This window comes from Tenrec ecaudatus, chromosome 7 (assembly GCF_050624435.1).
Source record: "Tenrec ecaudatus isolate mTenEca1 chromosome 7, mTenEca1.hap1, whole genome shotgun sequence".
Classification (NCBI taxonomy): domain Eukaryota; kingdom Metazoa; phylum Chordata; class Mammalia; order Afrosoricida; family Tenrecidae; genus Tenrec; species Tenrec ecaudatus.
Genome location: NC_134536.1, coordinates 133,766,198 through 133,784,260, shown reverse-complemented (window position 1 = coordinate 133,784,260; position 18,063 = coordinate 133,766,198). Strand labels below are relative to the sequence as shown.

Below are 18,063 nucleotides of genomic sequence, written 5' to 3'. Positions count from 1 at the left end.
TTCTTAACTTCATTTTGCTTTGGGAGAATCTGCTGCAAGCGGCCTCTTTAATGTGGTCAAAAGGAAAGACGCCACCCCCAAGCCTAAGCCGGGATCCTTTCAACAGTCTCCTGCGGGCGACAAAGCTGGCCAAATAGGAAAGAGCGCAGAGTGGCGCATTTGGCAAAGCACATGGAAACTTCAGTGGCCTGCCGGAAGAATTAAGTAGCTCTGCCAGTGTGCGTCAGTTCTTCTTCAGTCTTCCGTCTTCTCTGCCCGGCTCTTACACTGCAAATGCTGTGGCTTAGGTCAGGTCCCTCGGAGGTCTTTTGAAGCCCAGTTGCCCAGTGGTTTGACTTCTTGACTGCTGCTTCCGGGGGAAGTGGCATGAGGGGTGCAGTGGGTTAAATGCCAGGCCGTTAACGGCAAACTCACTGGGAACTTGGCCGGGGAGAGGTGAGGCTGTCTGCTCCCATAAGGACTTTGAGTCTTGGAAACCTTAGGGAGCAGTTCTAATCTGAGGTCACATGGGGTCACATGGGTCTATGGGGTCACATGGCAGTGGCAGGGTGTGGTGGCTTCCACGGGCAATGGCTGTAGACCCAAGTAAAATGAAATTCTTTATAGCACCAGTCTTTTTTGCTTATCATAATGTTTATTGGTCCAGGGGTGAGGCGTTTGTTTGGTTTTTCAGTGTGGAATTGTAATCCGTACCGAAAGTTTCATTTTTGGAGCCTCAGCAGTCAGCGTTCAAGTCCATGACTTTCAGCTCTGCATATCGAAGGCTGTTAGGAACTCTGCCTGTCAGTCAGTCCCATGCCCCTCTTCCTCCAGGCTGCCTGCCCTCTCGGGTCCTTTGCTCAGCCCACAGGCTGAATACATGTGGGGAAAAGGATTCAACCTGGACACAGCGTTTTCTTGATTTTAAACCGCTCAGCAATTTCCCCTTGATCAGGTTTATAAACTGTAGATGGTTCGAAAGACTAGGCCCAAGAGGTGGCCTCTCAAATATGAACCCCTCAGGGCAATTATTAAAAGTAGAGGCTGCCGAATTCCACTCCAAAATGTTGTTTTAGTGACATTAGTAGGCAGGACTATGTTCCTCTCTCCCTAAGATGCGTACATCTCGATCGATGGAACCTGTGACTGTTACATCTCATGGCAAAGGGAAATAAGTTTGCCAAGTGGATTTGAGTTGTTAGTCAACTACCTAAAAATGTACAGTCTCAGAGACCCACGGGGGCAGGTCCACCCTGTCCTATAGGGTCGCTATGAGTTGGAATAGACTCCTTTTTAATCCCTTGGGCCCAGTGTCATCATGAAGGTCCTTAGATAGAAAAGAAGGCGCTGGGAGAGTCAGAAGCAGAGAGATGTCATCGTGTGAAAGGCTTAACTGGTCCTTGCTGGCTTTGAAAAATGCTTAGCAATATATTATTTTAAACAGTGGTGTGATTTTTAGGAAATGTTAGCTGGACATGACAGTGAATTCCTACCGGACCCCAGTGATCCTGTTTTTTGTTGCTGTTGTTTGTTATTCTTAATCGTGTCACTAGCCTGGCAGGACTGAGCACTCGTGGGATTTCAGTAAGGCACCGAAGTCAAAGACTCTATGATCTGTCCTGTGGAGAAATTAGGAATTGGGTGATACCTTAGCATCACCAAGTCTCTATGATTGTATGCATTTATGACTAGAGATGTCTGTACAGATAATGTCTGGACCTCCTGGAAGTTTAATTACCCAGGAAATGTACAAAGAAATATTATACAGTGTATGTCATATATACTATCACCTGCTAGGATATGTAAGATAAGAGAGGATAGGGAGGATGAAGAGATGAACATGTAAGTTTTAAAATGACTGTATATTGATTTACACAAATCCTTCAATGTGCAGGCAGGTCCTTTGAACCTGTAATGTTCACAACATCAGAGGTCCTTGTAAAGGGGTTGGCCTAAGTTAGATCTTGGAAGACAATTGGAATTTTGACGCCTGAGCTTTTTGACCTTTCCTTTGACCTTGTAGGACTGCATTTTCCTCTTCAAGGAATATCAGGCATCTTTCCACAAAACGAGAAAACAGATTTTAGAATCCTCCGGGGAGAAATCTTTTGAGGTTTCAGAAATGTATATCTTTGGGAAGTTTGAATCGTTCTGTAGACGCCTGGAGAAGGTAAGCATGACGTCCCAGTACCCCACGCTCACGTAAGATCCGATGTGATGCGCCGTCTCACAGATGGCTGCATTGTGGTATAACTGAAAAACAAATCCTGGTGAGGGTCGTGCCAGTCAACACAACTTTAATGACAAACGTCACCTTCCTCAAGACCCCACCTGTACCTCTGCCTGTGGAAACTGCACTTCCAAAGCTTCTGCTCTTGACCGGAGTGTGAGCTTGAAAGAACCTCACTCATTTTACTGTGCTGAGCCCTCATCGCAAACACTGAGTTCTTTGTGAAACGAAGGGGTGGGGCACCCTTGCATTGAGCAGGTCTATTGGCACCATCTCCCCAACATATGTGTGCCCTTCGTGCCTCTGTCACGTTTTGGCAATTCTCACACAGTTGCCCACTCTTCCATAGTGCACACTTAACAGACTGCAGGATAGTGTAAGCATAACTTTCATAGGCACGGGGCAGGATACCCTACCCACGCGGCTTGCATTGTTGTGCAATTTTATTGCAGTGGCCTGGCACTGAACCTCATGGTATCCTCAAGGTATGTTGGTACCTGGCAGAGCCCCAGGGTGGTGGAATGGCTGGGTGTTCCAGGCACCTGTCTGCTTCTATGCCCATGTATGCCATTCTGCAGAAATACTGCATGGGTGCCTTGGCTGAGCAGACATGGTTCAGAAACATTTTCTATGTTTTTCTTTCTTTATTAGGACTGGCATTGCCCCCCCAGGGGATATAAAATAGCTCCAATGTCTGACCTTTCGAGACAGCGCTGCCAGGCTGTTTCTCAGAGCAATCGGGCCATTTCATAGCGCCAACGGCAGGGTGCGATTTTAACGGTTGTTGTTTTTAACTGTGGTTTTAATTGGGCTGGTCCTCTTTTTTTTTTTAAAACATTTTATTTGGGGCTCATACAACTCTTATCGCCGTCCATACATATACATACATCAATTGTATAAAGCACATCTGCACATTCTTTGCCCTAATCATTTTGGGCTGGTCCTCTTTTTGTTACTGAGTTGCAAGGGTTCTTTCTGTGTTCTGGATACAAGTCCTTGATCAGAAATGTGGTTTTGCAAACACATTCCTCTTATTATGGACTTTGTCCTTTTACTTTGTTGCTGATGTCCTTTGTTTGATAGTTATTTCTCCTTTTTAGGTGGCAGCTAAGAAAGCATGTGTGTGTGTATGTGTGCGTGCGAGTGCGCGTGTGTGCAATAAGGATTTTTTGGGGGGCAGATGCACGGTTGGGTGAGTTCCTGGCATTGATTACCTGAACAACCAGCCCCAGGTCAGAATTGTTCCAGAAGGATGAAGAGAGGCAGAGGTGCTCCTTGCCCCATGGGTGGCCCTGCAAATTCAGCACCCGTCCCTGCTCCGGTACCACAAAGAAGGAACATAGCAGCCAGGCATGGTGATAACGTGTCGTTTCCCATGGTTACATAGAGCACACGAGTGTTGACATCCTACCAGCAGTCTGTGGCTCCTTCCAGTTGAGATTGGCTTCTAGGATGACAGTGGCTTCCTATAAATGCCCTTTGCCTCCCAGTTCTTTCCTCTATTTCCCTTGACTTCCCTCCTGTCAACAGTGGCTTCCTTACAGTGAAACAAGTGCCACGGGGGCAGTAGCTGTTCTGAAAATGGCTGTTCTGGGCTGACACTCACGGGAACTGGATGTGGATTCGGCCGGCTGTATGGAAGGGCTGGTTGCGTTCCCTTCGTGGAGTCTAGTCTTTGGAGGACTCCCCTCAGAACAGATTGTGGCTGGGTCTGACCATCAGTCAAATGGGTCACTCCTAGAGAGCTCTGAGCATTGTGGGCCAACGCAGAATAAAAGCCGGGGGGTGGGGGGGACTGACAGAACGAGGGAACTGGGTAACCGGTGGACATGAAAAAACGATGTTGACGTAGATAGCCTTGGTACATTCCTTTCAAGATGTTAACATATGATTGTAAAAAATCAAATGTCCCTTTTCTTTTTAAGATTACGGAAATGATAACTATTGTGCAAACATATTCAGCCTTGAGTAACTCTACCATAGAGGGAATAGATATCCTGGCAATCAAATTCAAGAATATTTATCAAGGGGTGAAGAAAAAGCAATATGACATTCTGGATCCAAGAAGGACAGAGTTTGAAACAGATTTCTTAGAGTTCATGTCTAAAATCAGTTCTTTAGAGGTAAGGCGCTGTGTCTCCTTTCCCTTGACCAAGCTGCCAAGGTATCAGCATGATTGGCTATTCAGATACTTTATTTTTTAAAATTGTAAATTATGCTTGTAATTTGATTTTTTTAAATTGCCAGTGAAAATCATTGTGTACTTTGTCCACGAAGTATTGTCCATCCTTTTTCTTTTAAATGAAAAAGAAAAGCGGGGAGAGGGATTCTATTCAATAAAAAGACAGATGCCTCAATAATCAGAATCTCAAAGGGCTACTATAGCCGGAGTCCATTTAAAATTTTTATTAAAACTTTTATTTGTTTTTTGTTGTGCCCAGGAACCTTGCTGGCATAGTGGTGATGTGTTAGGCTACTAAAACGGCAGACTCAGCAGTTCAAACCCACCCGCTGCTCCAAGGCAGAAAGATGAGGCTGTCTAGTTCTAGAAAGAGTTACAGTCCCAGAAACCCACAGGAGCAATTGTATCATGTCTTGTAGAGTCCCTAGCTCTATGTCTAAATGGACTAGGTGGCAGTGAGCTTGGGGTTTTGGTTTGGAGCACTAAGGAGCCAAGGGCATTTTTCTAGTCTGAGAGAGAAATTGCAATCCTTGTTCTTTAGGTGTAAAAGGATCTGAGAGCTCACTTCCCAGGTCTCGACGTCACCTCTGAAGTAACCTCCATCCTCTGTGTCTTGGGTTAAGGCCTCCAGAAGGATGCAGGGTAGTTAAGTCAGTTCAGGTAGGCTGTCACGTACAAGAGGGATTCAAAATTTGGTGGGAAAATTCCGTTCTCATTGAATTCCATTTTCTATGAGCATCTCGAAGCCCCCTTACCTATGTACTTATAAACAGGCCAGGCAGCACAGTGGATAACGCATGGCTGGCTGCTAACGAAACGGTCAATCTTCAAACCAATCAGCTAGATCTCAAAGTAAAAGTGATTTCCAAAATGTGCTTTAGTCTCTTGGTTGGGTACCTAGACTTTGGAGCTTATTGTTTGGAATGGCTGGAAGAACTTCCTACCTCATTAGCATGGCAGAAAAGATGCTCAAGGTCTCCAGGTATCAAGTCGATCTCACAATAGTCAGGAGCAGAGGAGTCCTGGTGGCATATGGCTATTTGTTGGGCGGCTAATTGTGAGGTCAGCAGTTTGAAAGCACCAGCCACTCCTTGGGAGAAGGACGAGGCTTTGCATTCCTGTTAAAGGTTACCTATAGGGGTAACTCTAGGGGTAGTTCTATCTTGTGCTATGAGTCAGAATCAGCTCAATGGCAGTGAGGTTTTATTTTTTTAGTATCCTAAATGTCCAAAAGAAATTTGGTGTGAGATACCACTTGGAATAACATCTTGGATATATGTTTGATAAGAGATTTTATTCCTTTTATTTATTCTCTATATCAGCAATATCCAATAAATATAAGTCACAAATGAAATCCACCATACCCAAACCAAACCTATCGTCAGTGAGATTCCCTAGCAAGCCTCTACGTTTCTGAGACTGTCGGTCTTTATAGGAGTCGACAGCTTCCTCAGTCTCTCTTGGAGAGGCTGGTGGGTTCGAACCACCAACCTTGTGGTGAGCAGTCCACTGGCAGTGACACAGTGCCACTCCCCCCACCCCAGTAGCCATGTTGACTAGTTTAAAAAGAAACAGGAAAACTTTTTATCCCACCCACGATCTTAAGCATTTTGTCATTTTATCAAGTCATCAATAGAAAAACCATTAACGAGGCATTTTATTTTATTTCATGCTAAGTCTTTGAAATCAAGTATTTTACACTTATCTCACTTTCATATGGTGATGTTTCAAATACTCAGAGGCCCTCATGTGATCTGTGGTCACTGCACTGGCCAGCGCAGGGCCCTTAGGTAGAGGGGAGATGTTTCTAGGGTCGTGGACTATATTGTTCTCTAGGACTATTTTGAAATTGAGGCCCTACAAGACTTTGGTCCTAAGCCCCCAGGCCCAGTGAGTCATCCCCACAGATGTTTTGTTTTGACTAAGAAGTTTAAATACTTGTGTCCTTTGTTTGCTCTCTTCTATACATGGATATCTTTATAACTCATAGAAATAATGTACATAGACATCTTTTTCTGCCAAGCCAATGAACATTAAAGTATCAATCCTTTATTTTAGGTACAAATCCAGGCATTTATGAGCAGTACTTTTGGAAAAATCTTATCGTCTCAGCTAGCTCTTCAGCTTCTCCAACGGTATTTATAATGCATTGAACAGTGTAGTTTCTAGCAAGGATAACTGCGTATCTGAAAATTCAATTCCAAATAAGATGATTCAGGACTCTCTTCTCCGTAAACCTTTAAACGTAAAAGCATCAACCTTTCAAGCACCTCTCAGAACTTTGAAATAGAGTGTGTTATATTTCGTTGTGCTTTTATGTCTTATAGCGGGAAGTCTTTAAATAAGAAAATGAAATTATGTCACACACCCAACCCCCAACCCCCCCCCCCCCACTCCCCAGCCATGTGACATGTTTGAGGTTAGTTTCGTAGGTGTTACTGGAAAGGGAACAAACAGTGCTTAATTCTACAGACTGCGACTATTTCTGGAAGGCGAACGATCTAAGAGCCGTGGATGTCAACACTTTCCACGTTTACTCATGCAGTTTCCTTTCCCTCCACTCCTGAGAGCAGGGCTCCCCATCCTCTCAGTGGTCGGGATGCCGGGTCACACAACAAGCAGTCCAGGGAGGGCTCAGGACTCCTGTCAGGGAGCCTTTTGGAACTTTCCCCAAAGAATCAAAATGATGGCTTATACCTCCTGAGACCTTATCTCAGTCATCATTAAGAGCCCCCAGCACACGAAGCATCATTTTTGTGAGGGCCAGTGCTGTGCGCACGGCAGGTACCATTAATTTTCTAGGGAAACTCTCGAGTGCTGCTCTTTATTTCTGATCCCATCTCTGCCCTGGGCTCTCTCATCCTCTCTCTATCTCTCTGGTTCTCTCTCTGCCGCTCCTTTCCCCCTACCTTCTTCCTCTATCCCTGGTAGGCCCTTTTTGCCCTTCTCCCTCCCTCTGCCTCTGTCTCTTTCTCTCTCCCCTCCCTATTCCTCCTCTTCCTTTTCTCCCCCACACCTCTTTATCTGTAATGTGCCAGGGCCAATGCCTTTTATGATGCAGACATGGCTCTTGTCCTCCCTCTGTTTAGTCTCCTAAGTGGAGGTGTTATTTAGCTGGCTGCCAGGATTATGATTATGCCTTTTTGAGTTCTAGGGGCCTTTGTGTTTTAGCGAAGGCGCATTTAATGGGCTCCTGCTTATCTTTGCTAACTCCCCACTCATTTAAAAAAATCTCAGTTTAAATGGCCCTTTCTTGAGAAAACTCTCTTGCTTGGCTAGGCTCCCCTCTGAGTTATATGCATTCCCAGAACCCTTATGATTGAAACAATTATTCATGCAACTCTTGATTGAGATCTAATTACAGGGTGAGTGAGGGCTGGGGCCATACCTGTCTTGCCCCTTGTTTCCTCCCAGCCTGGCAGCAGTGTTTGTCAAGTGAATGAACGGGAACTTAGCAGGACAGCAGCTTTGAAAGGCAATTCTAGTTTACTTTTTCATGGTCTACCCTTCACTGGCTTTCAGGTTCCAGAAGCTGAACATTCCCTGCCTTCAATTAGAAATAAACCACACAATTGAGCGGGTTCTTCAGTGTTACTTAGCTGAACTTGAAGCTACTAAGAAGGCAAGTATTGTGTTTATAAGCAGAATAGGACAAAACGTTAAACAAACAAAAAACACCTCTGGAAGGTTCTGCCATCACCTTGTGCTAAGCTCCACGGAGCACGAATTTCACTGTTCAGTACCTTGGAGATGTTCCCTCTCTAGGTGGGGAGGCCTATGGACAGTCCCGGGAGACCTTTTAGCCATGCAGCATCCAGGCCTGTATGGCAATGCCAATGTCTGTCAGTATTTTCATGGGTAGAAATATGGGCTCTGAAGAATGTTATGGCAGATAATATGTTGCTGTGAGCTCACTCTCTTGAATACCTCCTTAAAATTTGGGATAAGGACAGAAAAAATTTTACTTGGGAGGTGAAAGAGGGTCCGCAGATTATATGTGGAGACGGGCTGGGGCCCATGCAGAGAAAGAAAGATCAGGGAGAGAGGCCTGGGGAAAGACAGCTAGGTGAAAGAGAGAATGGGTTGATGCTGAAAGGCAATAAGCCATCATAAGTGGTGCTGTACTCAAGAGATGCTGAGTTATTGGCTAAATAACCAGGAGGTCCCAGGATTTCACACTGACTTTGATTATTTGAGTAAATCACTTTAATGACCAACCTTTTCTGGGGGGGAGGGGGGGGAGAAGAAGACGTAACAGAAAATAAGGGAAAGTGAGAATTCAGGGTGGTATACTGTACATATCAGTTGCTGAGCCTTAAGTTATCTTCTCTGTAATGCGTCCATAGATTTCTTGACCACCTACTATGAATACAGCGCGAACGATGGTGAAACTGACACAGACATAGCCGTCTGCTACTTTATTGTGTGTGTGGCTTTCTCCACTGTGTTGGATTTTAAACATTAATTGAAGCCCTTTAATTACAGCTTTACCATTCTCAGAAAGATGACCCCCCTCTTGCTCGCAACATGCCTCCTATAGCAGGAAAAATTCTGTGGGTGAGGCAGCTCTACCGCCGGATAAGTGAACCCATCAACTATTTCTTTGTAAGCCAATCGTTAAAGTTGCAATATATATAGGTTGTAGTTGGTTTTTGTGTAAGAATTCCATTTTATACTTTAAAATCTGTGTCCAGTAAAGGAGTTAGAGCCAATTCTTTGGTTGGGCATAGAAAATTTAGTTTATAAATATGCCTGAGTTAGACTAAGCCAATGCTAGTTAGATAAATCAGTTTAAGCACCGTTATCTCAAAGCAGGCACATCTTCTAAGTTTATGTGTTTTAATAACCCAGGAACTTTATAAGCAATTGAAAAAATGCTTGCAAAACACAATCAAGTACAAGTCTAGTGCTGAAGGTTGCTTTTATCTATAGACTGAGGTCACTGGTGGATTGTTAGTGAAGGTGATGATTAATATCAAGCTGCTTATAATATACCAAGCTGCTTAACCACTGGCTGCATTGCCAGCGACCCAAGGGCAGAGCATGCCCTTAAGCTTATTAGCTTTCTGAAAAGCACCAGGATGGTCTTAGGTTCTTGTGACACTCTCAGATGGCAAGTTTTCTCTTTCATGGCTGCCTTTTTTCCTTTAAGAGGAGGCATAGCCACATGGAAAGGATGATAAATCCAGGGTGCAGCATAACCCTGCTGAAGCCCATAGCTATTGTCTAGTTCTTAATATTTCCTTCCCTTACCATGATGGTTTTTATTTGTTTTACCTCATTAATCATGTTAGACTTGCGTATGTTAATTTGTGTAATTAGGATATTTCAAGACGTGAAAGCCAAGATAGATGACCCCTCAGAAACAGTAACAGGAGTAATGGTCCTTGAGGGAACAGGAAGTGTGGGAATGGGGAAAGCGAAGAGGGGCCAACTGGTAGCACTGATGACTGTATAATCCTACTCGAGAGGAGGGAACAACAGGATTGTATGTAAGTGGACATATTGGATGGTGTAAGATGTGGAACAAAGAAATAACAAGGGTTCGGGGTTAGGAGTGGGGGTGAGGGATAAAGGGGAGCTGATATCAAGGACTTCAAGAAGAAAGGAAATGTTTTGAAACTGATTGTGGTAGCAATCATACAATACTGCTTGATGTGATTGAACTATGGAATGTTATGATATCTGTAAGAGCTCCCGATAAAATGATAAAACGTAAGAAAGAACATCAGTCAGCTTAAATCCAACAACAACAACAACAAAAGAGGAGGCATAGCAGGGGAGACTTTGGTTGGTATTGTGATTTATGCCGAAGCATAGAATAAGATAGTTACAAAACCATAGTCCTGTAAGTAATTTTATTATATAAACATTATTAAATATTAGATTTCTAGTATTTTCATTGGCTGCCATCCTTGAATTTTTTTTTTTAAAAGAATGAATTTTAAAACTCTAGCCTGAAACCAGAGGCAGGACCTTTGTAGAAAGGAGATTGTACCCAAGGGGTTGAGATGTAGGAATTTGCTCTGATCCTCGAGAGATTGCAATGCAGGAAAACCAGACGAAGTGCCTTGTCCCGGAGACTGTGTATCTGTCAGGGTGGAGATGAAGAGTTGGAGAAAGAGCCCCTTAATGCCTCAGATGAGCTTTTTCCTTGAAAATTCCTTCTTTTCTTTTCTAATTACTCCCTCTACTCATAATTGTTTCCTTCAGTTTGGAGCTTATCCGGCCTTTCCCATCTCTGAAAAAAAATTGGTAGCATAATTATTTGATGTCATTTTAAATATAAACCATTGTATGACTTGGACATGTAAACAGTCTGCCATCTCTTTAACGAAATGTTTATTTTCCCTCCCACCTTAAAAAACAGCAAAACTCAGATATTTTGTCGAGTTCGGAAGGCAAAGCTATCATCCGTCAGTATAACAAAATTTCCTATGTCCTGGTGGAGTTCGAGGTGGTGTATCACACGGCCTGGGGCAAAGAGATCTCACAGCTTCAGTATGGTGTGTATATGGCTTTCCGGTGCTGCTCAAAAGTGGACAGTAGGTGGCTCTGAATGGGCTCATGGTTCTAGGGAATTAGATTTGGGGTGACATAATGACTGCATGGTTTATGGCTACTAAGAATATTCTGACAAGCCCCCAATAAAATGATTTAAAAGAATATTCTGACATTTAGTAACAAAAATGATCATGGCTTTGAAGTTGACATAAATTTTGACTTTCTGAAACCTTGACTTTTTTTTGAAAGCACAATATTTAAAAGCACACATTGAAACTCTTTAGAGCTATTTCTCCATCGAGTCGTGAAAGTTTTCACATCAGCTTTATCATGTTGTAGATTTGAAGCTCCGCCTCCTTCCTCCCTTTCCACTGTTCATCCCGGTCGTTCTTTGTCTATAGCGGAACCTAATTTCAGTTTTGAACTTCAGTGAGTTGTTACAGGGGATTTTGTGACGCTACGCCGGGTGTGAGGTCGGGGTTGGTCCTTAGGCACCTTCCATCCAGATTGGCATCATGGGAGTTACTCTTGCTGGGTCGATCTGTTCAGTATCCTGCTTAGTCCTATCATAACCTTAAGCGCTTTATCATAGAGTTGATCGCCTGTCTATACATTCGCCTTCAACTCTTGGCCACAGCTCTTTGAATTGTGTGACACGTGGCTGTGTGGCATGAGAAACCTCCTGCTGCTCCCTGGGCCAGTTTGTAGGGTCCACAGCATCCTGTAAAGTTCTCCCGGGGAGGCCCTCTCCATGAACTGCATGGGGCTGCAGTCTGCTCCTGCCCCAGGGTAGCAAGGAGAGGACGCTGAGGAGGGTGCTGCTTCTCTGGAGCCTATCCAGGACATGGGGCTGGGCTGTGGATGGATTGATTCAGAGTCACTAAGTCTTGCTTCCCACTGCTGCGGCTTTCTGGGGGTGGATAATTAGCGTCTCCCTTATCTTAACCACACTCCTGCTTTTCTTCAGAAAGTGCCGAGAATGTTGCTGGGCGTGCTACTAGGAGCTCTTTACCTATTTTTAAAATGTTCAGCATGTAGCGATCAGACAACGCTTTTATCAAGTGTGCTGGAGTTTCTTCTCTTGAAGCACACACCTACTGGGTGGACAGCAGATACTCCTTTCAGTGGGTTGAGCCCACGAGAAGTGGTAACCAGTGAAATGAGCAATGTAAAGTACAATTCTTTCCTGTGAATACAGGCTACTTCACTTCACGCAGTGCCGTGGAGTTGATTCCGGCTCCAGGACCCTAGCTAGCAGAAAGGAATTGCTCGGCTGTGCTTCTTGGGCTCTATTGACGTAACTGTGTTGAACTCTAGAGGAACTTGGGGTACTAATAGGATGCTTAGCACTGGCCTCCCTTAGTCGCTTGCTTTGCCAGGGTTCTCCTGTGCAATGAAAGATGTGGTCAGGCCTGCAGCAGACATCCTGCTGTCATTATTAGGGGGTCTCCTGGCCAGGGTGCCCTTTCATGCAAGTTCAGACAGGTTTCATCTGATGAATGCTTAAGAGTGATTTGGGATCTTACTGGGAAGAATGCGTGATTTCTAACCCAAGCTGCCAAATGAATTGGACAAAACACCTTTTGTTGAAATTTTCATGAAACAAATGTGCATCATGACCTGTTATCAAGACCCATTGACTGACTTAGAGACATACAGACTATTTTATATTGCTAAAACACAATGGTATGAAGGAACGCACTTTAGGACATCACAACACACAGGGTTGGACAAATACTTCTTATTGATATGGAACCTGATGATCAGAACTCCACGTGGTGTGTCATGCTTGTATAGTTATGGCCTAGCATAGTAGTACACACCTGCCCAGGGTCTACTTGACCCAGGGGTTAAATCACAATCCATAAAAAGATAGTGTGATTACACTGGCATTCTCATGTCAGCCGTAGTGTGTGTTCAAATCAGACATGCTGGTCGGTAAGTGTCTGAATACTTCCTGGTGGGGTAACCAATGACCTAAGGCTCCCTGCCATTTGAGGCTGTGTATTTCAATCCATAATAAAAAGCCTATCTAAAGATGCTTATTGACATGAACCATGTTCATAGGGGAGGCAGTGTAAACAACACGCTCCTGTGTTTTGAGGGACTCCACCACACGTGGTGTATAACAAATATTTCTTACTGTTCTTGAACCTAATGATAAACAATCTATGTGCCATTGCTTTAGAGTTGTACATGTCTACCGCTTTTTCTCCCAGCGGTTAAGTCACAATCCACCAAAACGAGCTAAGATTGTGTACTCATTCTCTTAGACCCATTCAGAAAAGTACCGATAGCCCACAGCATCATGGAAGTTTGTTATTTCTAACCAGTCTCACCTCTCTGGATCGGGCGTTACAGCTCGGCAGACACCCTGCATTCATTTGTCTGAGAGTTCATGCACACTGACGGTGTGTCAGGTCTTGGGCCTCAGCATCGGTCCCTGAACACCTAGGCCTGATTTAGCACTCGGCACAGCCAGAGCTCTTGTTCCCGCCTTCGGAAGTCAGTTGTCTAGTAGTGGGAATGACAGACAGGTAGGCGGACTTGAAAGGAGTCAAAGCCTCCCTAATTGGTGATGTCAACAACCTTCCTTTGTAGCTTTACAAGCCACGCTTTTTGTGCGACACCCGGAAACAGGGAAGCTGTTGGTTAATTTTGATCCCAAAATTTTGGAAGTTGTGCGGGAAACCAAATGCATGATAAAAATGAAGCTGGATGTACCAGAACAGGCAAAGAAGTTGCTAAAATTGGAAAGTAAATTGAAAGCAGACAAACTGTACTTGCAGGTAAGATTGAAACAACAGCAGCTCACTGCCATTGAGTCCGCGTCGATTCACAGCGACCCTACAGGACAAAGTAGAACTACCCCTAGGAGTTTCTGAGACGGTCACTGTTTCTTGGAGTCCAAAGTCCCATCTTTCTCTGGGGAGTGGCTGGTGGTTTCAAACTGCGCACCTTGAGGTTAGCAGCCCAACCTGTAACCACTGTGCCATATTTTAATTTTTTGTGGTGTTGTTGTTTCCATGATATGTTGATTTTTGATAGTAATAAAATTCTGACTTAAACAAAAGGAGGAAGAGGAGATGGCAGGCCAAACATCTAAACAGAACCGTCCCCCCCAAATGAGCTGATCACAAGGGTTCAAGTAGAAAGCAAATGCTTTGAGAATGATGATGGCAACAAATGTACAAATGTGCTTGACACAATGGATGGGTGTATGGATTGTGATAAGAGTTGTATGAACCCCCAATAAAATGAGAATGCATACATACATACATACACACATATACAAACATACACATACAGCCCCCCGAACTCAAATTCACTGCCATGGAGTCGATTCTGACTCCCAGCGACCCTGAAGTACAAAGTAGAACTGCCCTGTGCGTTCCTGAGACTGCAAATCTTTAAGGAAGTGGAGCGTCTCCTCTTTCTCCCCTGGAGTGACTGGTGACTTCTAACTTCTGGCCTTGTTCTTAGCAGCCCAACATGGAACCACTACACGCCTGGTGCTCCTTTTAGATGGTCAGTGGAAAGTGGAAAATCATCACAAATCAGATGTTAAGATAATAAAGCAACTAACTCGGGAGCTGAAACAAACAATATTCTTACTATTAGAGTCCCGTAGATTGTTTTTGTTGTTAGCTGTTGTCAAATTGGCCCTGATCACGGTGAGCCCAGGCACATGAAATGAAACACTTTTGGGTCCTGCGCCATCCCCAGGAGTGATCAGTTTCAGGTCAGACCATGGTGACCCGTGGGATTTTCACAGACTGATTTTCAGAAACAGATCACCAGCCATTTCTTCCTCTCCTTTTCCATCTTAATCGGGAAGCTCCACCGAAACCTGCTCAGCATCGCAACACGTAAGCCTCCCCTCAGATGGTGGTGCCTGCGCCTGCCATGCGTTGTCTGGGAATGGACCCTGGGCTTTCCACACTTCAGACAGTAATTCTATCACTGAACCACCCTGCCTCTGATGTTGTATGTTGTTGTTGTTAGGTGCCATTGAGTGGGCTCCAATTCTTAGCGACACAATGTACAACAGAACGAAATACTACCTGGTCAAAAAAAAAAAAAAAAGAGGACCTGATGCTAAGGGCTTAAGTGGAGAGCAAATGCTTTGAGAATGATTGGGGCAGGGAATTGCGGATGTGCTTTATACAATTGATGTATGTATATGTATGGATTGTGGTAAGAGTTGTATGAGCCCCTAATAAAATGTAAAAAAAGAAGAAAAAATACTACCTGGTCCTGTGCCATCCTCACGATTGCTTATGTTTGAGCCCATTGTTGCAGCCACTGGGCCACTCCATCTTGTTGAAGGTCTTCCTCTATTTGGCTGCCCCTCTGCCAAGCATGCTGTCCTTCTCGAGGGACTGGCCTCTCCTTGTAGCTTGTCCAAAGTATATGAGACAAAGTCTCAACCTCCTTCTTTCTTTTTAAATTTCTGTCAGTAAGTGCTTATTTCTTTTTTAAAAATCATTTTATTGGGGGCTTGTACAGCTTCTATTACAATCCATCCATCCATACATCCATCCATCCATCCATCCAGTATGTCAAGCACATTTGTACATTTGTTGCCATCATCATTCTCAAAACATTTGCTTTCTACTTGAGCCCTTGGTATCAGCTCCTGATTTCCCCCCCTCCCTTCCCACTCCCTCCCTCATGAACTCTTGATAATTTATAAATTACTATTATTTTTCATGTCTTACACTGTCTGACGTCTACCATCCTAGTTTCTAAGGAGCATTCTGACTGTACATTCAAGACAGACTTGTTTGTTCTTTTGGCCCCTTGTGGTACTTTCAATCTTCTTCATTAGCATGCCAATTCATATGCACTGGGTCTTCGATAGTCTTCCCTCAATTTCCAACTTTCACATGCTTCTGAAACAATTGAAATTACCATGACTTGGGTCAGGCAGACCTTAGTCCTCAAAGTAACATCCTTGCTTTTCAACACTTTTAAGAGGTCTTGTGCAGCCGATTTATCCAAACGCATTGTGTTGTTTGTTTTTGGACTGCTGATTCTATGAGCATAGATTGTGTATCTAAATAAGATAAAATCCTTCCTAACTTCCATCTTTTCCCCATTGACCATGATGTTACCTATTGGTCCAGTTGTGAGGATTTTGGTTTCCTTGATATTGATTTAAAAATTAAAAAAAAATCTAGTAAGTATTTTGATGTTCCCAATATGTTTAATTCCAGAGATACTGTGATATAAATATATAATAAAACCAATACAGTAGGATGACTAAAATTACATGAGTGGAAGATGATTCTTCAACATTGTGAGGGTAAAATCAAAACCAAACTCGCTGTCATCGAGTCGATTTTAACTCAGAGTGACCTTACAGGACAAGGTAGAACTGTCCCCTGTGGTTTCTGAGATTGTAACTCTTTATGGGAGCAGAAAGCCTCATCTTTCTCCTGTGGAGTGGCTGGTTGTTTTGAACTGTTTACCTTGTGGTTAGCCCAATGCGTAATGGGGCAGACTAAAATGATAAAAATGACAGTTTAACAACTGATGTTAAAAACTGGTTGAAACGGGCTCAAGTGGGAAGAGAATGCTTTGAGAATGATGATGGCAGCATATGTGCACATGTGTTTGACATGCTGGATGAAATGTATGGATTGTGATAAGAGATGTAAGAGCCCCCAATAAAAGTATTTTAAAAAAAACTCCAACTGGTCAAAAGTGGTTGAATCCAAACTATATCCAAATTTTAAAGCATCATTAAAACCTCCACTGTCTTTGCTTTCTCCAGGGAGATTGTGGATGTGTATTTTGGAGAACCAGGCAAATACACACATACAAGGATTTCTTCTCTAGCACTGCTAGTAATAACAAATGACTGGAAGCTAAATCCAACGATAGTGAATTGCTTAAATAAATTAATAGTACCACAGTGCAGCTGTTTAAAAAAAAAGATCATGAAAGCTTTCTATATACTTACAGATATGGAGATATATTTAAGAGGTATTGCTAAATGAAGAAAAACAACACTAGGATCAGTATGGAGTAGTGATGGATCAGTTGTAAAATTCTTGCCTTCCATATGGGAGACCTGGCTTTGAGTCTCGGCCATTGCACTTCACGGGCAGCCACCACCCCTCTGCCAGTAGAGGCTAACTGGTTTCAGTAGTGCTTCCATACTAAGCCTAAGAAGAAAGGTCTGGTGATCTACTTTTGAAAACCAACAAGTGAAAACCCCTGGGAACTCAATGGTCTGACAGAACCGGGCAGCGCTCCTCTCCTTTCTGCCTGGGGGTGCCTTAAATCGAGGCTGCCTCTAAGTGAGCTACCAACAAAAGCAACAGCAATCAATGGGTATCGTGTGCAATATGTGCTCAAAAAAAATCATTAGCTGCTTCTGGGAAGAACACCGGGAATGAGTTAGGGGGAACAACTTATTTTTTTAGTGTAATATGAATGTTATACCCAGGTACACGATACAGATACATGAGGGGGCTTCTAAAATGTTGTGGAAAATTATCTTTCAATTCTACTTTTCCATGAACTCTTTGAAGCCCCTACTATTTACTTATTTAATTATCAAAATAAAACATGAAAAAAATTCTGAATTTAGATATACTGAGGAACTAGCCAGAAATCCAGACAGAGATTCACCTATAAAGGTATTCATGACATTATTATTCATAATAGTGAACGCTTGTATGCAATATAAAATTATTTTCCAAATGGAGCTGCTAAATGCATTTCCAGGTGCAGCCCTGTAAGGACTGATGCATCTGCTGGAAAAATTCTTTTAAAGATTTTTTTCTTTCTTTTTTAACAATACAGTGACGCCAAGAAGGAAGGGAAAAACCCAAATCATATAAATGGTACTGTCGCAACTGTGTTAAAAAAGACCATGAGCATGTCTCTAATAGACTAACTAGAGACCTGCCCAAATGGAAACTGTGTTAGTCTCTGGCTAATGAGATTCTGATTGACTTTTATGTTGTCCTTTATGATTTTCTAAAACAGGTTTGTATTACTTAAATGAAAACTAAAATAGCGGTGGAATTTGCTTTGACTCATAAAAATAAGGACTATGAGAAAATATTATGTATTTAAAAACAACAATCAGCATCAGATTTAATATAGAAGCTACAGTGGTGTTCTCAAAAGAGGAATTGCACAACCATGTCTC

At 43.2% G+C, this 18,063-nt stretch overlaps 1 protein-coding gene across 1 annotated transcript in view; it reads left to right on the top strand.

Annotated features, from left to right (window-relative positions):
* DNAH8 (dynein axonemal heavy chain 8) overlaps positions 1-18,063 on the top strand; it is a 358,510-nt gene that overhangs the window by 54,805 nt on the left and 285,642 nt on the right. The window contains exons 11-17 of the mRNA XM_075554113.1: positions 2,003-2,149; positions 4,135-4,332; positions 6,450-6,526; positions 7,914-8,013; positions 8,877-8,996; positions 10,762-10,897; positions 13,497-13,684. Coding sequence (XP_075410228.1) covers positions 2,003-2,149; positions 4,135-4,332; positions 6,450-6,526; positions 7,914-8,013; positions 8,877-8,996; positions 10,762-10,897; positions 13,497-13,684 — 966 coding nt within the window. The remainder of the gene's footprint in view (positions 1-2,002; positions 2,150-4,134; positions 4,333-6,449; positions 6,527-7,913; positions 8,014-8,876; positions 8,997-10,761; positions 10,898-13,496; positions 13,685-18,063) is intronic.